At 35.6% G+C, this 23,989-nt stretch overlaps 1 protein-coding gene across 4 annotated transcripts in view; it reads left to right on the top strand.

Moving 5' to 3' along the window:
• The window catches only part of USO1 (USO1 vesicle transport factor), a 121,389-nt gene that overhangs the window by 44,625 nt on the left and 52,775 nt on the right, over positions 1–23,989 (top strand). For all 4 annotated transcript variants that reach the window (XM_037829999.1, XM_037830000.1, XM_037830001.1 and 1 more), the window contains 4 exons: positions 14,364–14,464; positions 14,856–14,958; positions 15,116–15,171; positions 19,805–19,925. In XM_037829999.1, coding sequence (XP_037685927.1) covers positions 14,364–14,464; positions 14,856–14,958; positions 15,116–15,171; positions 19,805–19,925 — 381 coding nt within the window. The remainder of the gene's footprint in view (positions 1–14,363; positions 14,465–14,855; positions 14,959–15,115; positions 15,172–19,804; positions 19,926–23,989) is intronic.

The raw sequence follows: 23,989 nt of genomic DNA on the forward strand, positions 1-23,989 counted from the left end.
GAACTGAATCTTAGAACACAGTTTATCATGGAGATGCTTATTGTAATGGTCCCTGGATTGTAAGCTCTTAACAGCAGTCACATCTATTCCTGAGTTGTAATGGTTATCTCTAAGTCCTGAGATGCTGAGCTCCTTGTGTGTAACCTGGTCGGTCTCTGGAACTTTGGGTGTATGTGTGACACATGAGACTCGGAGGTAGAACTTGGCAGCTATGAGTGTCAGTGTTATCCCATACAGCAACTGTTGAAAGAGCTAAAAAGGAATTCAGACTTTAATTAGAGATATGAATGAAGAGTATCTGGTTAGGACTAAGGCAAATCAGGCTCAAAGGTAAAAGACAAATACTGACAGAGTTTTAAAACTACAACTTATGTATGAGACCAAGGGAGTAGATATTTATCTGGTGCAGGATCTATACTTTCTGTAGCACACTAGATAATCTAACTTGTATGATGAGTTTGTTTAAACACCATAAATGCATGGAGCTTTGAATAGGAAGTGGGATTTGGTGAGTTTCTGCGGGTTGGGGTGACATCCTGACACATCCCAGAGTGATATCGGCAGAGTATAAGTGCATTTTCCAGGCCCCCTGAGGAACCGGGGAGAAATGTGAAAGTGTTGGACTTACCCTGCTGGGCTATTGCTGATTTTCTCAAAAACCTTGAGGACTGCCAATTTTGTGGGCTGAGTGCTTGATCCGGGGGCTTTCCCCTGTGAGGCTAGTTGCTGCAAGGGAGAGGCTAAGCTCACCTATCATTGTGCCTCTAAGCTCCCCCCAGAGAGCCTCTTTGATGCTCAGATGTGCCCCTTCTCTCACTAAGCCCACTTGGCATGTCAATTCACTGCCCTCCCCCTATGTGGGACGTGACTCCCGGGGTGTGAATCCCCCTGGCAACATGAGAAATGACTCCCGGAGATGAGCCTGGACCCAGCACTGTGGGATTGAGAGGATCATCTTGACCAAAAGGGGGAGGCGAGATGAAACAAAATAAGGTTCCGGTGGCTGACAGACTTCAAATGGAGTCTAGAGGTCACTCTGGAGGGTATTCTTATGTGCTGTATGGATATCACCTTTTAGTCTTTAGTGTGTTAGAATGACTAGAGGGAAATACCAGAAGCTGTCAAACTGCAACCCAGTGACCGTGATTCTTGAAGACGATTGTGTAACTATGAAGATTACATAGTGTGACTGTGTGACTATGAAAACCTTGTGGCTCCCACTACCTTATCCAGTGTATGGACAGTTGAGTGGAAAATGGGGGACAAAAATTAGATGAAGAGTAGGGTGGGATGGAGGAGATGGAAATAGTTAGGGGTTCTTATTTTACTTTTATTTTTATTTTGGAGTAAGGAAAGTTTCAGAAATTGATTCTGGTGATGAATGCACAACTGTAGGATGGTGCTGTGAATAATTGTACACTGTGGATAACTGTAGGGTATGTGAGTGTATCTCAGTTAAACTGTATTTTAAAAAAAGTAAATGAACAATGGAGGAGGAGAGGAATGGGATGTTTTGGATGTTCTTTTTTATTTTAATTTTTACTTTACATTTTGGAGTAATGAAAATGTTTAAAGTTTAATTGTGATGGAAAGCCAACTATATGATGATACTGTGAACAACTGATTATATACTTTGAATGATTGTATGTTATGTGATTATATCTCAAAAAAGAAAAGAAAAAGAATCATTGGTGTTCCAGAAGGCAAGAAGGTGAATAGAAGAGTAAAGGGCTAAGAAGAGTATTCAAAAATATTGTTGGGGAAAACTTCCCAACCCTTCTAAATCACATAAATATGCCAATCAGAGATGCCCAATGAACTCCAGATAGAACCACTCCAAGACATATTCTGATCTGATTGTCAAATGCTGAAGAGAAGGAGAAAGTTCTGAAAGCAGCAAGGGAGAAGCAATTCACCACATGCAAGGGAAACAATATAAAACTAAGTACTGACTACTCAGTGGGCACCATGGAGGTGAGAAAGCAGTGGTATGACATTTAAAATTCTGAAAGAGACAAATTGCCAGCCAAGAATTCTTTATCCAGGCGAAGCTCTCCTTCAGAATTGAGAGAGGAGAGCCTAAAATTTTCACAGATAAACAAATGCTAAGAGAATTTGTCAACAAAAGACCTGCCCTACAAGAAATACTATAAGGGAGCTCTACCAGCTGAGAAAAAAAGAAAGGAGAGAGAGGCCTGGAGAAGGGCACAGAACTGAAGAGTATTGGTAAGGGTAACTTAAAGGAAATAGAGAGAGGGAAAGAATAGATCTGACAAATTAAAGCTGAAGTATAAGATGACTGTTTCAAGAACTGACTTCACATTAATAACATCAAATGTGAATGGATTAAATTCTTCAATTAAAAGATACAGCTTGGCAGAATGGATTAAAAAACATGAACCATCAATATGCTGTTTACAAGAGACTCATCTTAGATTCAGCAACACAGAGATTGAAAGTGAAAGGATGGAAAAAAAATATTCCATGCAAGCTACAGCCAAAAAAGAAAGCAGGGGTAGCAATACGAGTCTCAGATAAAATAGTCTTTAAATTCAAGGATATCATAAGAGACAAAGAGGGACACTATATACTAATAACAGGGGCAACCCACCAAGAAGAAAGAACAATCATAAATGTTTATGCATCCAATCAGAGGTGCTCCAAAATGCATGAGACAACACTGGAAAACTGAAGGAAGCAATAGATGTTTCCACAATAATCATGGGAGACTGATACAACACCCTGTCCTATAGATCAACTTGACAGAGGACCAAGAAGGAGATTGAGAACCTAAACAATGTGATAAACGAATTAGACTTAACAGACATATACAGAGCAGAAATAAAATAAAAGTAATTGCAGTGTAACAAAATTACTTGATATTCCCTCACTCTGATTTGGTAGTACTTTTATTAGAATGTCTCTAAGAATTTTGCTTCTCATAATATGGATTACAAACCTGATATAGAATGGCGTTCCAAATGAGAAGAGACAGAAATTTTTTTGAATATTAACACTTCTGGAAAAAGTTCAATTATAAATACATTTGAAGAATAAATTTGTAATACAAGTTTAATTAAAAGATATGCATATAAATAGGCCTAAAGGTTTCCAGAGGTATATAAGGACTATATAAAAAAACAATCTTTTATTTTACATAAATGTCTTAGGTTTCTTTTCACTGTGGTAACAAAGGGCCATTTAATTCTTATTGCAATTTTTAATTTATCTTACAGTAAAGGATCATATACTTTTACGGGTTATAATAAGTATACCATATGATATTAACTATAGGATATAAAAAATGAATATAAGTTCTAGGAACTTAGAGGTAGATGAGAGAGGGTGTCGTATCTTTGCTTATGTGCAGAATTGATATAATTTCTCATACGTCTAGAAGTGGTTTGCAGCCTTTAGATGATTACTGTAGTGATTTGTAGTGATTTTAACTTATTTTGCTGTCTATACTAAAATAGCTTTGTGTGTTGCCTTAGTCTAATTTGCAGGGGGACTTCATTAAAGTTCAGGAATGCTATGTCTTATGACTATAAATTAAAGATTAAAAGTCTGAGATCTGAAAACATGTGGGCCTGCATTCTAACACAATAGCAGTCAGCAGAGCTGCAGAACTGTTGCTTGCCTTCAAATGGGGCGTGTATTCTCAATCCTCTGTTGTTTTACCCCAGTCTGCTAGACATACTTGTCTTGTCCCTATAGTTGAGTTTATAGCCTGTAAAACTTTACATCACTTACATAAAACTACCATATAATAAATTACTTTTCAAAATCATTATTTTATAATTATATACTCAAATGTTATCTCACATATAAAATGTGGATATGTACCAATGGAATATAGCCCTACTGAGTATCCACAATTAGGTCAACACATTGCTGTGATCTTACTTTCTGGAGAGAGATGATTCTAAGTGGGAAAGAATAAGTTATTATTTGCCTTTTGAATATATATTTCTCATGTATTTGGAAAGCTGTTAACTTGTCAGTTGTATCTTTGGGCCATTTTTTGGGTGATTCTCTTTATATGCTTTTTTATCTATAGCATTTCATTTGGATTTTGCTAGATACTTGTTTCTGGTGCCATTCCCCACATAGTCATGATTCATTAGCATTCTGGATTGGCCTAAAATGAGATGAATTTGTAAGCCCACTGAATTTTAGGAGATTTTATTGGTGTGGGAGGCTTGCCACAGGAATCTGAGCTCCTAGTCATAGATGATTCCAAAGAGGGAAAATTTTCAAAAGATTTCCTTAGCTCCCAAATTCCCATATCTTTTCCAGTTTCTTCACGATCTCCCCTTCCATCATCATGTCAACTTATAAATAAAATGGGAAGAATGTGTGGTTCTTGCTAACTACCTGGTTCAGTTTTTCAACTCCACTGATAAATTTGCCTTTGAGCTTTACAAATCACAATTTACCAAACAAGATTTTACTTTTAGGTGTGTGTGAAAAATTAGGGCACAAAATTTTTTAACGGAATTTTATTGAGATATATTCACATACTATGCAATCTTCTAAAGTATACATTCAGTTGTTAACAGTATCATCAAATAGTGCATTCATCAGTTAATTTTTGAACATTTTCAGTACTCCAAAAAATAAAAATAAGAATAAAAATAAAAATGAAAAAGAACACCCAAAACACCCTGTCTCCCCCTCTATTATTCATTTACTTTTGTCCCCATTTTTCTATTCATCTCCCATACACTGGATAAAGGAGTGTGAGCCACAAGGTTTTCACAATCAGGTGGTCACACCATATAAAAATATATAGTTATATAGTCGTCGTCAAGAAGCAAGGATACTGGATTGCAGTTGAACAGTTACAGGTATTTTCTTCTAGCTATTCTGATACACTAGAAACTAAAAGGATTATCTGTGTAGTGCATAAGAATAACCTCCAGAATGACCTCTCGAATCCATTCAAAATCTCTCAGCCACTAAGACTTTATTTTCTGTCATTTCTCTTCTCCCTTTTGGTCCAGAAGCCTTTCTCAGTAATGTAATGCTGGGTCTCGGCTCATCCCCAGGAGTCATGTCCCACATAGTGAGGAAGGCAACAAGTCCGTCTGCTGAGTTGACTTTGGGTGGGGGGGTGGGGTTCCAGGGGTGATGCACAGAATTTGATCCTCTTCCATGCAGTAATACAGTCATAGCTTTTAAATGTAAATTTTTTTCCACCCATTCATCCCTTCCTCCGTCTACCATTTTTTCCTGATGCAGAAATAGTGACTGCTACCCTAAACAATTCTTCTGAAGCCACCAATTAATTTAAGAATAAAACTTAAAGAAAAAATATTTATCATAATAGTTTACTAATGTTAAAAAGTATGCAGCAAATTTATTTTTCAAATCCAAACAATCATAAACTCAAATAGCTTCTCTTTTTTTGGTAGATTGCATGCAACTTTTTATGAGAAGGAGATAAATATGTGGTAAAATGTCAATATCATGGCTTGTTTACAGACACGGAACTTTCTGAAAATGTCATAGGGTATATTTTTTGCAACTTTTGCATCTTGATAATATTCATTAATATTATCTGAAATTCTTTCTGAATCATAAAAGGAAGATTGTTATGTTCCATGTAATTTGAAAACAAATTAATGCATGTGTAGCTTATGTTGTAAATCTTATGACAGTGGTTCTCAACCAGGGGCCATATGCCCCCTCACCCTTACCCCAAAGGACATTTGGCCATGTCTAGAGACATTTTTGGTTGTCACAACTGAGGGAAAGCTGAGGAGTGCTACTGGCATCTAGTGAGTAGAGGCCAGAGATGCTACTATAAATTCTGCAATGTACGGGACAGCCTCCCACAACAAAGAATTATGTGGCCCAAAATGCCAATACTACCATGGTTGAGAAATCCTGTCTTAGGAATAATGATGATGATGATGATGTTACTATTTATTGAGCTCTTATTTTTTACCAGGCACTGTGCTAGATATTTTACTTATTATTTAAAACCTCACAGAAAACTCAATGTGAAAGACATTGTTCCCATTTTACAAATAAGAAAATCAAGGCTTAATATAGTTAGGCTACTTGCCCAAAGTGATTAAGTGGTTGAGTATGGGTTTAACTGGTCTTACTCTAAAGCCTTTGTGAACTCCTTCCATTATGCTGTACTGCCTCTCAGGAAAATGTAACTATTCCACACAGTAGTCATTCTGCAGATAACAAATTACCTCTATCTGTGTTAATGGATACTACTTCATTTCTTGATCATAAGTTACTTCAGAGGTCACATTCAACCTGTCAGTGTTATTTGTCCGTTGATAGCTCCTTTCTTCTTGCAGTGCAGTCTTCACTTGGTCCTCAATCTTCATGGTCCCCTGGTTTTCTTCCTGTCTCATTGGCTATTCCTATGTCTCCTTTGCTATTTACCTCATCACCTCAACCTCTTAACATTGGAGTGTTCCATAGATTTCTTTCCTTCCCTACTCTTCCCTTGATGGTCTCATCCAGTCTTGTGACTTTAAATGTCATTTATTATGTTTACCACTCTGTGTGTCCAATCCAGACCTCTCCACTGAACTCCCCAACTGCATATTCAAATACGTGATATTTTCACTTGGATTTCTCCCTTTCCCCAACAGCTTTATTGAGGCATAGTTGGCATATAACTGCCAAACAAAAATTTGATGAGTTTTGACATGTTAAACGCATGAAACCATCTCCACATCAAAATAGTGAACATGAGAAACTAAGATGGTGGCTAGCTGAGACAGGGCGAAAAAAATGCCTCCGTGAAAAACGCTAGCTAAAAACCAGAAAGTGACCTAGAATACCGGTTACAGCAATGCGCCGGCTGGACGAGGGCTCCTAGCTCCAGAGGGGCTGTATACTTGGTGAAACCAGGAGTTGGCATTCTGAAACGAGTGAGTAAGCTGGCTGTAAGACCCACAGCCGCGCGGCAGGCTGGGGAAGCCAGGGTTCAGTGTTTGGAGACCAGCTGGCTCTTTTAAAAAAAAACATAAATAAATAAATAAAAGGGAAAAACCCAAGAGCGGCTCCAGCTGCGATTGTGGGAACCACGCAGTAAAACACAGCAAGAGGGGGCTGGCCTGGCCTCTCGGTGTCTGGCCAGGAAGATAGCCTGCAGCAGATACCCTTGGGTCTGGGGAAACGGAGGGGAGAGCCGGAAGCAGAAAGAAACCCCACGGCTAGCAGCTGGCTCCCTGGAGGGCTGGATAAACTCCTGCCCGGGGCCGTTCCCACAGCCCAGAGCCCCGCCAGTTGTCCTGGAGCTGGGAAGGAGGAACTGTGCGAGGAGGAGGGGGCTGAGACGCCCCATTCGGCCATTTTTGCCTCAGGCTGAGAGCGCACCGCCACATGGCCCGGCGGCCCGGGGCTTCCCTTGAGGGACGGCGCGCACTGGTGGCGTAGCACATCATTCCCTCGGCTGAGTTCCTGGAGGAACGTGGCTGGGAGGGGGGGATCCGCTCAGAGAACCCAGGGACGCTACGCCAAGTCCACTGGTTTGTGGATCAGCGAGAGAGAGGGTCTGGGGCTGAACTGAAATGAAGGCTTAAACTCTTGTGGCGGCCTTGAATCTCCAGGATCCTGGGGGATTTGAACATTAAAACTGTCCTTCCTCCCTGGCCACCCATACACACGCCCCACATTCGGGGCGGACGGCTCCAGCAACACACCCAAACTGAGTTCTCCAACTGAACCCACAAGAATCATTTCCCCACACACCGTGGGAACAAGGTTGAGAACTGACTTGAGGGATATAGGTGACTCACAGACGCCATCTGCTGGTTAGTTAGAGAAAGTGTACGTCAGCAAACTGTTCCTGAAAAATTAGATCGATATCCCTTTTTCTTTACAACTTGAAAGAACCCTATCAAGCAAAACAAATGCCAAGAGGCCAAAAACAACAGAAAATCTTAATGCATATGATAAAACTAGAAGATATGGAGAATCCAACTCCAAACACACAAATCAAAATATTGGACGATACACTGTACCTCGCAAAATTAATCAAAGAACTACAATCGAGGAACGAAAACATGGCAAGGGATTTAAAGGACATCAAGAAGACCATGGCCCAGGATATAAGTGACATAAAGAAGACCCTTGAAGAGCATAAAGAAGACATAGCAAGAGTAAATAAAGAAATAGAAGATCTTATGGAAATAAAAGAAACTGTTGGCCAAATTAAAAAGACACTGGATATTCACAATACAAGACTAGAGGAAGCTGAACAACATCTCAGTGTCCTAGAAGCCCACAGAACAGTAAATGGAAGAACAAAAGAAAAAATGGAGAAAAAAATAAAAAAAAAATCGAAATGGATCTCAGGGATACGATAGATAAAATAAAACATCCAAACTTAAGACTCATTGGTGTCCCAGAAGGGGAAGAGAAGGGTAAAGGTCTAGAAAGAGTATTCAAAGAAATTGTTGGGGAAAACTTCCCCAACCTTCTACACAATATAAATACACAAAGCATAAATGCCCAGTGAACTCCAAATAGAATAAATCCAAATAAACCCACTCCAAGACACATTCTGATCAGACTGTCAAATACTGAAGAGAAGGAGCAAGTTCTGAGAGCAGCAAGAGAAAAGCAATTCACCACATACAAAGGAAACAGCATAAGACTAAGTAGTGACTACTCAGCGGCCACCATGGAGGCGAGAAGGCAGTGGCATGACATATTTAAAATTCTGAGAAAGAAAAATTTCCAACCAAGAATACTTTATCCAGCAAAGCTCTCCTTCAAATTTGAGGGAGAGCTTAAATTTTTCACAGACAAACAAATGCTGAAAGAGTTTGCCAATAAAAGACCTGCCCTACTTCAGATTCTGAGGGGAGCCCTGCTGGCAGAGAGACAGGGAAAGGAGAAAGAGATATAGAGAATTTTAACAGACATATATAGTACCTTACATCCTAAATCACCAGGACACTCATTTTTCTCTAGTGATCACAGACCTTTCTCCAGAAGGGACCATAAGCTGGGACATAAAACAAGCCTCAAGAAATTTAAAAAAAAAAAAAAAAAAAAAAAAAATTTGAATATACTCAAAGCACATTCTCCAACCACAATGGAACACAAATAGAAGTCAATAATTTTTGAACTGTAATTTCACTATTTACTTCCTACATGATTTAAATTACACAGACTCTAAGGACAAAGCAGTGGTTTTGAACTCAATGTAAGATATGTAATTTTAGACAACTATATAAAGGTGGGGAAATGAAGGAGTATAGGAACATAGTTTATGTGTCCTATTGAAGTGAAGGTGGTATCAAAGAAAAACAAGATTGATACAGATTTAAGAAGTTAATTTTAAGCCCCGCAGTAAACACAAAGAAATTATCAGAGACTATAACCATAGAGATGAAAAGTAGAGTTAGGGTTAAGAGAAATGTGGGAAGGGGCAATGGGGAGTTAAGAAATGAGTGTAGGGTTGCTGTTTGAAGTGAAGGGAAATTTCTAGTAATGGATGGTGGGAAAGAGCATTACATTCAAAACATTATTAATCCCAGTAATGAAGGGCTAGGGAGGGGGTGGAATGGGAAGATTTAGGCTGTATATATGTTTCCACAACTGAAAAAAAAAAAAAAAAAAAAAAAGTCTAGATGACAATTGAATGCTAAGGATGAACTTGAATGGGACTGGAGGATAGAGGACAGGTGGCTCTAAGGGACACAGTTGAGACACAAGGAAAAGGAAATATAGAATGTAAGCTTTGTATCATTGTTGAATCTCTTGTACTTCTTAGCTGCACTTAATGGGATTGCATAAAAGAATGTTCTTGTTCATGTGAAGTGTATACGTGAATTATAGTGTATGTTCAAGGATGTGTGCAGCTAACTCTCATATGTTCAGAAGACAGAGCAATAGATGATGGATGATAGGGAGGGAGGGAGGGAGGGAAAGAAATAGCGATGTGACAGCATGTTAAAGTTGGTGGATTGAGCTGTCGGGGGAGGGGGTCAGGGTATGAAGGAATTCTGTGTATGGGGCTAGTATTGTTTTTGCAACTGTTCATATAACTTTGAATTTATTTCAAAAGAAAAAAAAAAAGATATACAAATGGCCTTAAAGCACATAAGATGATCAACATCATGGAAATGCAAATCAAAACCATGATGACATATTTCACAACCATTAAGTTTCCTCTTTAAAAAATGTTCAAACCTGACAAATTTTTGACACTTTGTTTTCTCAGAATCAAATCCTAGGGTGACATCATCAACATGGTGATGTACGACATCTCCTGAACCCACCCCCCCAGCATTTAGTGAATAAAAGGACAATAGAAGGGGTATATGGGGAAAATGTACCTATTGCAAACTACAGACTATGGTTAACAGTAATATCTTAATATTCTTTCATCCACAGAAACAAATGTACAACACCATTACTAGAAGTCAATAATAGGGGAGGATAAGGGGTATGGGATGTTTTGGGTTTTTTTTTTTCTTTTTATTTCTTTTTCTGTAATAACAAAAATGTTCTAATATTGATCATGGGGGTAAATGCACAACTCTGTGATGATACTGTGAGTCATTGATTGTATACCTTGGATGGCTTGTAATGTGTGTGAATATATCTTAATAAAATTGCATTTAGAAAAAAAAAAAATAGTGTCCATATCCAGAGTTTCCTTATGCTGCTTTATAATCCATTCCACCTTCTTCTTGCTCCCATTTAATCATAGATATGCTTTCTGACACTGTAGGTTAGTTTGTATTTTTCTAGTATTTTACATACATTAAATCATATAAAATGTACTCATTTTTTTGGTGGGGGGTGGTCAGGCATCTTTGACTTAGCATCATTATTTGAAGTTCATCCATGTTGTGTATCTAGTTCACTCTCTTTGTTGCTGAATAGTATTCTGTTGGATGTACAACAATTTGTTAATCCATCTCCTGTTGATTTAGGTTGTTTTCAGTTTGGGGCTATTACAAGTAAAGCTGCTATAAGTCTTCATGTACAAGACTTTGTGTAAGCACATATTTTAATTTCTTTGGGGTAAATAAGAAGTAGAATGACTCAGTGATACCGCAGGTGTAGGTTTAACTTCTAAGAAACTGCCAAACAGTTTTCCAAAGTGGTTGTACCATTTTACATTCCCGCCAGCAGTGTGTGAGAGTTCTAGTTCCTCTTTAACATTTAATATGGTCTTTTTTTTTTTTTTTTTTTTTTTTTGTTACATTTTAGCCTTCACATGTAGGAGGAACATAGTGGTATCTCATTGTGGTTTCAATTTGTATTTGTCTAATGATAACGCTGTTGCACATTTTGCATATGCTTATTTGCCATCTGTATATCTTTCTTGTTTGGTACAGTGTTTATTAAAATATTTTGCCCCTTTTTCTGGGTTGTTTGTCTTCTTATAATTGAGTTATTTGTATATTCTAGGTACAAGTCCTTTCTGGTTATATATGTCATAATATTTTCTCCCAGTCTGGCTTGATTTATCATTTTCCTGAAATTGTCTTTTGAAGAGCAAAAGTTTAAAATTTTTAAGTTCAGTTTATTGATTATTTTCTAATTCAGACTTTTTGTGTCATATTTATGAAATCTTGCCAAAGCTAAGGTCACTGAGATTTCCTCCTATATTTTCTTTTATAACTTTTGTAGCTTTAACTCATATAATTAGGTCTGTGGTCCATTTCTAGCTTTACATTTAGGTCCATGATCCATTTTGAGCTAACAGATCTATTTCTGGATATTCTGTTCTATTTATTGAGCCATATGTCTGTCTTTTCACATATCACACTGTCTTGACTTCTGTAGCGTTACAGTAAATCTTGAAATTAGGTCGTGAAAGTCCTCCAACTTTGTTCTGTTTCGTAATTGTTTTGGCTGTTTTAGGTTCTTTGCATTTCCATATCAATTTTGGCATAAGCTTGTCAATTCCTACAAAAAAGCCTGACTGAAATTTTGGTTGGGATTGAGTTGACTCTATGGATCAGTTTGGGGAGAACTGACATCTTAACAATATTGGACCTTCTGATATAAGAACACAGTGTCTCTCTCCTTTTATTTAGGTCTTTAATTTCTCTCAGCAGTATTTTGAAGTTTTTGGAGTGTAAGTGTTAGACATCTTTTGTCAAATTCATCCCTAAATATTTCATATTTTTGGTGCTATTTTAAATGGTATATTTTTCAAATTTCAGTTTCTAGTTTCTCATTGCTAATATAGAGAAATACAGTTTAATTTTATATACTGATCTTTTATCCTGCAACTTTGCTAGACTTACTTATTAGTTCTGATAGTTCTGTTGTAGATTGCATAGGATTTTCTACATAGACAAGCAGGTCATCTATAAATAAAATAAGAGTAGTTTTAGCTCTTCCTTTCTTATCTCTTATTTCTTTTTCCTGCCTTTTGATACTGGCTACAATCTCTAGTATCATGTTGACTAGAAGAAGTGGGAGTGGACATCTTTGCCTCCTTTCTGATCTTAAAGTGAAAGCATTTAGCCTTTCACCATTAAAAGTGATGCTAGCCATAAATTTTGTGTAGATGCCCTTTATCATCCAGTCTTGTGGTTTTAAATATCATTAGTAGGTCTACCACTCTCTAATATGTATTAGATTCTCCATTGACCTCCATAGTTGTATCTATTCAACAGATTACTTGATATTAGCACTTGAATTTTTATGAGGTGTCTCAGACTTAACATTTGCAAAACTAAACTTCTGATTCTCTATTCCCAACTGGCTTCCCCCACAGTGTTTCCCGTCTCTATTTATAGCAACCCATTCTCCAGGTCTTCAGACCAAAACCTTGGAATCAGCCCTACGTTTTTTGTCCTCACTCCCTTATATTACAATATGTCAGGAAATCCTTTTCCTTCTATTTTATTTTATTTATTTTGTGTGTGTGTGTGTGTGTGTGTATGTGTGTTTCGTTTTGTTTGTTTGTTTGTTTGTTTGTTTTCCCCTCTCTATTTTAATAAAAATTAGACCACTAAGGTCTAAGCCTTCTTCTTCGCTTCTTACCTTGGTGTTGCCTTCTAACTTGTCTCCCTGTTTCCTTGCCCCCAATAGTCTGTTCTCAACACAGCAGCCAGGTTAGTCCTTTTAAAACTAAAGTGCTTTTTTATTTAAATAGTATAGTTTTAAGGTTCAGAAACGGTGAATTCTTTTAGTAATACAAGAGATGATTAAGCAAAATATTTATTTTAGTCCTAAAAAAAAAAAAAACTACTGAATTTTGTTTTGTTTGGATGATTAATTAAATTTCTGAAGCATACATCTATCACATTTGGGTGTTTAATCAATATTGGAAAACATTTCTTTTCTACTTTTGGTCCCTTTTTCTGTTTCCTCTACAGGTAGTTAGATGGGATTATCACTATCACTGTTAGATTGCTTTGCTTTTCCTGTCATCTGCTGGCTTTCCCCCTCCCCATTTCTACATTATGTTACTATTGTCTTACCTTTTTAAAATAACTGTTTAAGGGGTAAAGAGGTTTGATCTTGACTGCTAGCTCCATTGGTTTATAGTCACTTCCTGGAACTCTGGAGAAGGAATGTGATACTTAGCAGATGCTGTGATCAGTTAGTTAGATGTATCTAGTATAGGTGAGAGAATGGAGGGTAGTGTATTTGACATCTCTAAATTACTGTGGATAATGTACAAAGATCTTAAATGATAATTTGCTTATGGCAATTTTTCAGTTTTTAGTGACCCTTTTAATTTTGACAAAGTACACTTAAACAACAAATAGTTTGATCTCTGTACTTTTAAGCGTTAAGGACAACTATAGAATCTTTTATAGAATAAATAAGAAATTAAATGTCAAATTCTAATTTTATTACCAAATAACTTTATAGGATTTGTATCTTAATTTTATTTGAAAAAGGTATTGAAGAATCTACAGATGACTGATTTAATTTTATAATTATTTAATACAGCACTAACAATCAGCAGTATGTCCAATAACAGATTTCGGGGAGAAGGGGTTTTGAGCTAATTTTTACACTTTTCAGGTTGTATAGTCCTTGAGCTTGGACAAATGTATATAGTAATATAGCCAGTACTACACTTGAGATAGGATGTTACCATCACCTCAGAAAGTTCTCTTGTGTCCCAGTTTAACCCAAAAATCTCCTTGAGAAAATGTGAAAATTTACCATCTTTTCTATGAATTTCTTATGTAAACATTTAAGAAATAAAAGTTTATTTAAATGGCATTGCAGTTACTTTAAGGGAATAATTGTGATATCACTATAAGACATACTGTTACAATGTTGAATTGTTTAAATTCCAGGAAAATTATTTCTGTTTAGCTCCTTCAACAAAAGGATATATTAAAATAACATACCACCATTTTGAAGTACTTTATCTTTGAATGTTACAGAAGAAAATTCCACAAGACAGAGTGATGATCTGGGAAGCCAGTTTACAGAAATTTTCATTAAGCAGCAAGAAAACGTTACTCTTCTGTTATCCTTATTGGAGGTAAATAGGGAATCTTCATATTTTTGTCTTGTGTTACTGAGGAAGCAACATATACATACCTTTTTAAGGTAATGAAGTTTATTATAGCAAGAGAATCACATGCATGTTTCATGAAATAGATAATGTGTTAAAATATTGTCTGCTTTTTAACTCATTTCTGTTTTTATAAAATACTGTTTTGTTCAGTCAGTAGCATTTTAATCTTTTTGGTCAGTTTATATTAACTCTGTTCTTCTTAACGGTTTTTATTTTTTCTTAAATTACTTTTTAAAAGTTTGCTAAATTTCAATTCTTTATTCAGTAGTTTTTGGTACGGCCATTAGTTGAAGAAAATGTTTTTCTTGAAAATGTGAATTATAGGCGTTAAATATTTTTAATGCTTATATTGCAGGAATTTGACTTCCATGTCCGCTGGCCTGGTGTGAAGCTTCTTACTTCTCTTTTAAAACAGCTAGGGCCTCAGGTGCAGCAAATTATTTTAGTCAGTCCTATGGGTAAGTGACTCATCTTCCTTAATCGTTTGGATTAGAAAAAAGAAGATCATTTCCTAGAGAGTGGGGCTGAAATGGTATGTTAATAAGTTGTTGATAGTTTGAATCGCTATTTATATTTTTGGTCTGATAGTTTTTTTCTTATGGTTGTATATTCTAGGTGTTTCCAGATTGATGGACTTATTAGCAGATTCCAGGGAAGTTATACGTAATGATGTAAGTTAAATTTGAAAAAGGAGTCTACGAATATACAGCTTTTTTTTCTCTTTGCAAAAAAAGTCATATTCAAAGTTATAAGAAGTTAAATTTGCAAAGTTGGTGATAGTAGTCAATCATTTAGACCTTTTTAATCTATATAGAAGGCCACGTTTTTTTTGTTTCATGTTTATCCAGTGTTTTGGTTTAGACAAACTTTTGCTATACAAACTTATTCCTTCCACAAGTTTAAGACTTTTCCACCTTCTTTTGAAAGTTCATATTGACCTATCTCCAGAATTCCCTTTTCCTCCCAAAGAAAAAAGGAAATGTTCCCAACATTGAAGTGTATAAACTTAACAACACATCACGTTTGGAATCGTCATTCTCAGTTGATTGAATATATTTTTCAAAGGATTTTTCTTGTTAATTTTTATTGAACTGGGGAACATGATTTGCTATGTTATCTTCCATTCCAATTTAATATAGTATTTGCTTATAAGTTTGTGTCTTTTATATTGATACCATATTGTTTTGCTTGAACGGTTTTCTCTTTTGTTACCTACAACTTGATCAAACCTCTGTAATACTTTAGACAGCAATTGGAAAGTCATTTTAAATTCTATAGTTAGGAGATCATATTAAGCTAATTCAATCTTCATATTTACAGTAAGAAGCCAAAGATCCACAGAAACCAAGTAATTTGTTCTTTGTTAGCCATGTCTTACTCGTCTGCGTATTTGTGGTGCCTGGCTCTGTGTGTTTCTCATTCTAAGTGCTAGTAAATGTCGTTTGGATTGTTTTCTGTCTCTACAACTGGTTAGTGGCAAAGCAAAGACAAAATTGAAGTGCTTTTGACTTTCAATCTGCATAGACGGTTCTTAAGCTTTGTAGTAAAAATTGGTTTGTTTATATGTCAACACACTATTAAAGGTGGTAAAGTTATCACAGTAATGTAGCTTATGAGGACTATTTTTTGTCCCTTAATATTAAAATGTTACCTTTAAATAACTGAATTATTTAAATAGGCATCCATCTATAAGGAATTTTGAGCATCTTTCCTTAACTGAAATGTTACTGTCTGTCTTGCACCTAAGTTTCTGTTTTGTTCTTCTCTTGGCCCTCACTTTAAATAAGAGGATACCACACAAACCATTTGATAGAGAAAATCTCTTTCCTTGGATCTCTCTCAGTATCATTACCATTTATTTTCATTTTCAGAAATAAAATTGCTTTTCTTTTTTAGCATAACTGCATCATCTTGGTTCTTAAATTTACTGTTTCCTTTAACTCTCCATTCTTTTTTTCTGTTCTTAATCTTTTTTCCTCAATTTTTATTTGAGACAGATAAAATAATTTTTAATTTATGTTGGTTTTCATTTTTACAATTAGAGATTAAGTAATATTTTGCATTTCTGTTTTAGCTTGTCTAGATTTTTTTATTTCTATCTGTTTTACAACCATGGAGTTTTTTGTGTGTGTTTTTTTGTTTTGTTTTGTTTTGTTTTGTTTTTTGGTTTAACAAAATCTATTCATTTGAATGTTTTGTGGATACTAAATATGTAAGCAACTTATTATAACATACCACAGTTGGCACCAAGCATCACCAACCAGACACAACTGATTGGCACCTCTGGCACTTATTGCTTATTTCCTGGAATGGTGTACTACTTTTTTCCCCTCTTTTGTGTTGTTTTCTTTCTTTATCCTTCTTTGAAAATTCTTTTTTTTCTTTCTTTTTTTTTTAATCAACCTTCTAATTGCACTCAACAATTGGATACATTGGCTAGCCTCCTTAGTATCACATGGCAATGATTCTTAAACCTAATTTTTTTTAATATTTGAAACATTGATTTTAATCTAAATTTAGAGAATTCGTTGGACATTTATTATAGGTGCACCAGCACTTTCATATATATTTTTGTTACTTAATGTTTAGAAACAAGTTACATTAGAACAGTTGAAAAAAAACTCTAGTAAGTAACCACCAGCTCACTTCCAAGTAATGGACTATTTATACTTCCATTCTTTTATTTTTAATTTTTTATTATGAGAAATATAAAGGTGTACAAAAGTAGAGAGAACACTCACGAACGCAATACCCAAACCCAGCAATTATCAAGATTTTGCTCTACTTGCTTCTTGTGCCTCCCCACTCTCCTTTATTTTGGATAGATTATTTTAAATCAACCAAGCACTCAATATATTTTAACCCTTTTCATGCTTCAGTATGCATTTCTGAAAAATATATACATTTCTGTATTTAAAGCAATGCCATTATCACATCTGACAAGTTAATAATAATTTCTTGGCCCTCAGTTTAAATAAGATAGCCATTCCATATTCAGGTTTAACTTTTTTGAAAGAATATTTTCTAGATTATGCAGTATACTTAATTTTGCAACACATCAGGGGATATGTAATTTTTGGTTGTCAGTTTTAACTGGGTTTGATTCAGGTGGTAAAAGCCAGATTGTAAAATTCACTTTCAACCTTACATCCAATGGTTTCATACATTAATGATCATTGCCTGAGCTAGTTATTTTGCTAGGATTTGCAACATGATGATTTCTATCATTCCATCATTCTTTCCAAATTTATTAAGCTGTAATCTTAGGTAAAGAAGAACTTTACGTCATCAATTAGTGCTGCTTTATTACCATAAAATATAGTTTGTACACAAAAGTCAGGAAAAATAAATATATCTCTTTAATTACCAATTATTAAAGTAAGAACCTGGTCCCAACTTACTTTCATTGACTAGTGAGTGTACTTTTCATTCTTAATAGAAATTTAGTGGCTGTGTTTGATTAGAGCAGGAAGTTGTTTCATAGTCAGAAGAATAAAGGGAAAAGAAACTAAATTACTGAGAACTTAAAATATAATAGGTTCTATAGAAGGCATTTTATATATTTTATTTCCTTTAGTCCTCATAAAAACTCTGTGGCATAGAGATTATTATACTTGTTTTACATGTGAGTATACTAATACTCAGAATTTATGTAATTTGCTTAAAGTTGCACAGCTAGTTAAAGCAATCAATTTTTAAATTCACTTCATCTAACACAAGCTTCGGTGTTTTTTCCACTATACTCCTTTTGTTAGCAGTTAAAACTCAACTTGGCAGGATTTGGCAGAAGATTTTTTTATTTTTTTATAAAAGTGTCTCACACAACTGTGGGGATACATGAGTCAAAATTCCGTAGGGCAGGATGCACAAGTCCAAATTCTGTAAGGCAGGCAGCAAGCTGGCAACTCAGATGAAAGTCTTCGATGAACTCCCCAGGAAAGGCTGGCTGGCTGAAGAAGTAAAAGTTCTCTCTCTTTTCCCTTAAAAGTCTTCAACTGATTTGGTTAAATCCAGTTGATTGAATTCTCTCATTGTGAAAGACACTCCTTTCATTTATGTAATCAACCACAGGTGCAATCAATTGAAGATTTTATAAACCAAACTTCTGGTTTATTACCAGTCACAAATGTACTTGCAGTAAGGTAAAGCCAGTGCTTGCTTGACCAGACATGTGGGTACCATCACATGGCCAAGCTGACACATGAACCTAACCATCACACCTTATGACCAAGCAATCCTCCTTCTAGGCATATACCCCAAAGAATTGAAAGCAGGGACACAAACAGACATCTTGGCAGAAGATTTTGACATCATTTTTTGATGTCGAACCACTTTTGTGTTTCTCTCATCTTAGTGTTAAGAATTGACAGTCAGAAAGATAGTGGAACAAGCCCAACAAGGCCCTGGGCATTTTTGTTCTTATATGAATACTTATCTGCCCACTACTAACAACTGACAGCTAGTTTGCCTCTTTGGTACTTTGGAATTACATATTTGCTATTCCATTTACATTCCTAAGTAATATCTACACTTTTTTGCATAAGATATTTGCTGTTTCTTTCTTTGACCATCATGGTATTGCTAAGCACTTAGGGGCTCATAAAATACGTATTATTTAAGAGTGAAATAAGAAGAAATGGGTAGTAGTTAGCTTTTCTTGAATGATAAGGATGTTGAAGGATATATAAACTAAATCCAGCTTTAACAGGAGCTGAGAAAAACTAAAATTCAGAAGCAAAGACTACTGTGAATTAGCTTGTGCTAGACTGTAGTGGATATGAAGCATCAATTCTCATCTTTTTGCAGTTAACCTAAAATCAAGTTTTGGAAATCTCGGGGGCAGAATATTTCCAATAATAACTTAACTTTCTCTGCCAGAATGTGGTGATATTTGTTGATTTATATTATTGAATTTACAGCTTTTCCATTATTACTGTTTGAAGCATGTACAGTAAATTCCTGAGACATATAATCTTGCTTACATCTCATAGGCCACAATGAAAGAAAACTATGTAGTGATTGATGCCAATTACATAATTATCATATATTTATTTTGTTCAGTCAAAAGAAACCTGAGTTAGAAATTTTACACATGAATTGTAGTCTAGGCTCTGTCCCTTTGAAGTCTTCAACCTTAGTGAGGCAAATTGCTTACCTTCTCTGACCTTATTTTACATGTGTATAAAGTGAAGAAGTTGGACTTCAGGAATTCCTGCCAGTTCTAAAATTACATGATCTTAAAGTAATTTTAAAGTGTCTTATAAAGGTTGTAGTCCACTAAACTTTATCTTTCTTCTCCTCAAGGGTGTCTTACTGCTACAGGCACTAACAAGAAGCAATGGAGCAATCCAGAAAATTGTTGCTTTTGAAAACGCTTTTGAGAGACTACTGGACATTATTACAGAGGAGGGGAACAGTGATGGAGGTATAGTATGAAGAGGTTATTTTAAAGAGATTCTTTTTATATTTAACTAAATTGGTAATTTCTAGGGAATGTAACTGGAGAGCAAAATGGGAATTCATACTTTATATTCTTTCACTGTGGTGCCTTGAAATATGGATTTCTTTTTATTTATTTTGCTTGATATTTGTTGAGCTTCTGGAATCTAAGTGGATGTCTTTCTTCTGTTCTGGAAATTTTCAGCTGTATCTCTTCAGTAGTGCTTCTACCACATTTTCTCTCTTCTGTCTTTCTGAACTCAGATTTGATTCATGGTTGTCTGATTTGATTCTCCCTCTATTATTTTACTTTCTCTTCTGTGTTTTCCATATTTTTGTCTTTCCAGCCTGCATTCTAGATTATTTCTTCTGGACTGTTTTCCATTTTACCAATTCTCTCTTCACCTGTTTGATCTATTAAACCTGTCCAGTTCTTAATTTTTCTTTTTAGAAGTTCTGTTGGATTCTTTGGCAAACCAGCTGTGTAATTTTTTATAATCTGCTGTTGCCTGCAGATTTTCAACTTACCTTTTATTTCTCTGAACATAGGAAAAGTAATTATCTTAGTCTCTGTCTGATAATTACAATATCCTAAGGTTTTGCAGGTCTGGTATTTTTGCTCTTCTGGTTCTTGCAAGTGGTACCATGTTCTCTGTGTGCCTGGCTATCTTTGTGTGTTAGTCCTTGTGATAAGCAGAATTGTTTATAGGAATTTATTAGTCTAGGGTGAAAGCTCTTTCTTTCCAAGAAACAGTATATTTGTTTCTGCCAAGCCCTGGAGTTGCAATTTGTTTGGGGCAACCTTAATTCAGGTTCAGGGGATTTCCCGGAATACTCAGCTAATACAAACCCATTCTGCAGACCTGTGAGGGCTGGTTAACTTTTGGTTAATTCTTACCCTAAGGATGTAGCCCTTTGAGGTCTCAGATTATTCTGTGGAGAGTTTTCTAATAGATTTTCCACCTTGTATAAGCCATTTGATTTATTTTCCCTTTTCTTGATGGGACTGTCAAAATGAAAGTTTCAGTTTAGTCAAGAAATGTACTCCTGGCCAAAGCTACTTTTATGTTTATTTACCTGTCTGAATATCCATTTACTCTTCAGTTTTAGCCTGCTAAACTGTCAGCTCTTGATTGCTTTTAAGACTTTTTTTAATTCAGTATTTTCAGTTGTTTTTTAATGAGAGGGTTGATCCAAAAACCTAGCAGTAGGCTAGTAGAGGAAAATGAGATCGGTTAGCACATATTGACCTGGGGTTAGCAAATAGAGTGTGTGTGTGTCTGTGTACATATGTGATGCATATGTATTATGTATATGTATATGCATAACATGTATATAGGATTATTTTACAAATTTCAAACCAGATAAAAACTATCCTTCTCAATATAACTTGCCATTTTTATACATTATATTTTTGAGATATATGTTGATATATGTTAATCTAGTTTATTCATTTTAAGTGCTATATATAATTTTGCAGTATGAATATATTAAGAGCTATTTTATTATTGGATTGACTATTTTTGCTAATATGAACTGTTGTAAGAGTGCTCTTTAAGTGTTAACTTGTATGTGAATTTTCTCTACATTATATTCCTAAACATTTAATTTGGGAGTCAGCTTTCCTAATTCTGAAAAAAAGGCTGCTGGAATTTTGATAGGGATTCCATTGAATCTTCAGATAGCTTTTTGTAGTATTGACATCTTAACAATATTAAGTCTTCCAATCTTTGAGCACAGTATATCTTACCATTTATTTAAATCTTTTTAAATTTCTTTCAGGAGTGTTTTGCAGTTTTTAGTGTACAAGCCTTTCTCCTCCTTGGTTCAGTTTATTCCCAGATAGTTTATTCTTTTTGATGCTATTGTAAATGGAATTGTTTTCTTGATTTTCATTTTGATTGTTCATTGTTGGCATATGGAAACAGAGCTAATTTTTTTGCATATATCTCTGGTACCCTGCAACTTTGCTGAATATTAACTCTTTTTAATAAAAGCCTTTAATAAATAAAATGCTTTTAATATTTATGTATAAATATATTTATAAATAAAAGCTTTTTATTTATTATAGTAGCTTTTTTGTAGATTTTGGGTGTTTTCTGTATGAAGGATCATGTCAGCTGTGAATAGAGGTAATTTTACTATTTCCTTTCCAATTTGGATGCATTTTTTTTCTTTTTCTTGCCTGTTGCTCTGGCTAGAACTTCTGTAACAATATTGAATAGCAGTGGTGAAAGCAGACATCCTTGTTTTATTCCTGATCTTAAGAGGAAAGGTTTTAGTCTTTCACCATTGAAAGTATTAGTTGTGGGTTTTTCGTAAATGCCTTTTATCATATTGAGGAAGTTCCCTTCTATTCCCACTTTCTAAGTGTTTTTATCATGAAAGGTTGTGGGATTCTGTCAAATGCCTTTTCTGCATTAATTGAGATGATCATGTGCTTATTCCTTCATTTTATTAATCTGGTGTTTTATATTGATCTATTTTCTTAAGTTGGGTCACCCTTGCATACATGAGATAAATCCAATTTGGTCACGGTTTATAATCCTGTCAATACACTATTGGCTTCAGTTTGCTAGTATTTGGTTGAGAATTATTACATCTGTATTCATAGTGGAAATTGGTCTGTAATTTTCTTTTCATATGCTATCTCTATGTGACTTTAGTGCCATGATAATGCTGGCCTTATAGCATGAGTTAGGAAGTATTCTCTAGTTAACAATTTTTGGAAGAGTTTAAGAAGGATTGATGTTAATTCTTCTTTGAATATTTGGTAGAATTCACCAGTGAAGCCATCTAGTCCTGGTCTTTTTGTTGTTGGGAAGATTTTGATTACTGATTCAATCTTTTGTTATAGGTCTGTGGAGATCTGTTTCTACCTGAGTCAGTTTAGGAAATTTGTGTGTTTGTAGGAATTTGGAGCCATCCTTTCTGTTTCTTTGTATGCCACGTAATGTTTTGTTGAAATCTAGACATTTAAATATGTGTTAACTCTGGCAATCAGATTCTCCCTCTTCTCCAGGGTTTGCTTTTTCTTTTCTTTTGAACAGTGAAGGCTGTAATAGTCTGTTTGTATTGCAGTTTTTCCAAACTGCTTTTGTAAAGTCTGTATTCCTTGTTGTATGTGATCACTGAAGTCTCTTTTCCTTTAGTTTGTATTCAGTTAATGTTTCACCAGCGATTTCCTTGAATGTCAGGAGCTCAGACAAAAACTAAACAAACAAAAAATCTTTCCTAGTCTATACAAATTGGTTCTGTGTTGTCAGTCTCTTTCAGTGCTTATCCCAGCTTATAAATCAGCCCAAGGTGAGTGCTTAGGGTCTCCTCAGGTCTTTTTTGGATGTGCGTCTTGCCCTGAGCATTTGCATGGCCGTCACAGTTCTGCAGAATGCACAGATGTTCTTGAGTGTCCTCATTTCCCCAGAAAACTCTCTTGGTAGCTTTTTTTCCTATACCCCAGGCACTGTATTTTATGTCTCAACCACAATCTTTCATCCCAGATAGCTGTGGTTTACTTATTGTCTGTGCCACTTTTCTGCACTGCTTCTCTGCCCCCGGTGTGTTCCAGGTTAGGCAGAACAGAAGAGCTTCATGAGTCATTCATATACACTGAAACTGCTCATTTGTTGTGCTCTGCTCCCCTATAACCAGATACCCAGAACGTGCACTGGAAACACAGGCTGCTGTCCCACAATGGACAGCCAAACTAGGGAGGCATGGGATCAGGGCAAGTAAATGTGCCACTCAGCTGTCCTGCTGGTTTTAGGTTGTCCTTTCCTTGATTCAGCATTGACTCGGTTGCTGTCTACCTTTGATTGTCTTCCAGAGTTCTGGAGGATTCTCTAGAATCTGAAAGGTTCTGTAGATTAAGTTCTAGAGTTGGTTGTGACAGCTTCTACTTGTTTTTCAATGTTTCTGTGGGGGTGAGTGCATTTGAAGCTTCTTATGCCATTGTCTTGCTGATGTCACTCTTCCTTTTCAATTCTTATACCACTTCTTTCTTTTTCTTTTTTTTCTTTTGGTTTTATTGCATTTAGTAGAGTATTTAGT

Source organism: Choloepus didactylus, chromosome 3 (assembly GCF_015220235.1).
Source record: "Choloepus didactylus isolate mChoDid1 chromosome 3, mChoDid1.pri, whole genome shotgun sequence".
Classification (NCBI taxonomy): Eukaryota; Metazoa; Chordata; class Mammalia; order Pilosa; family Megalonychidae; genus Choloepus; species Choloepus didactylus.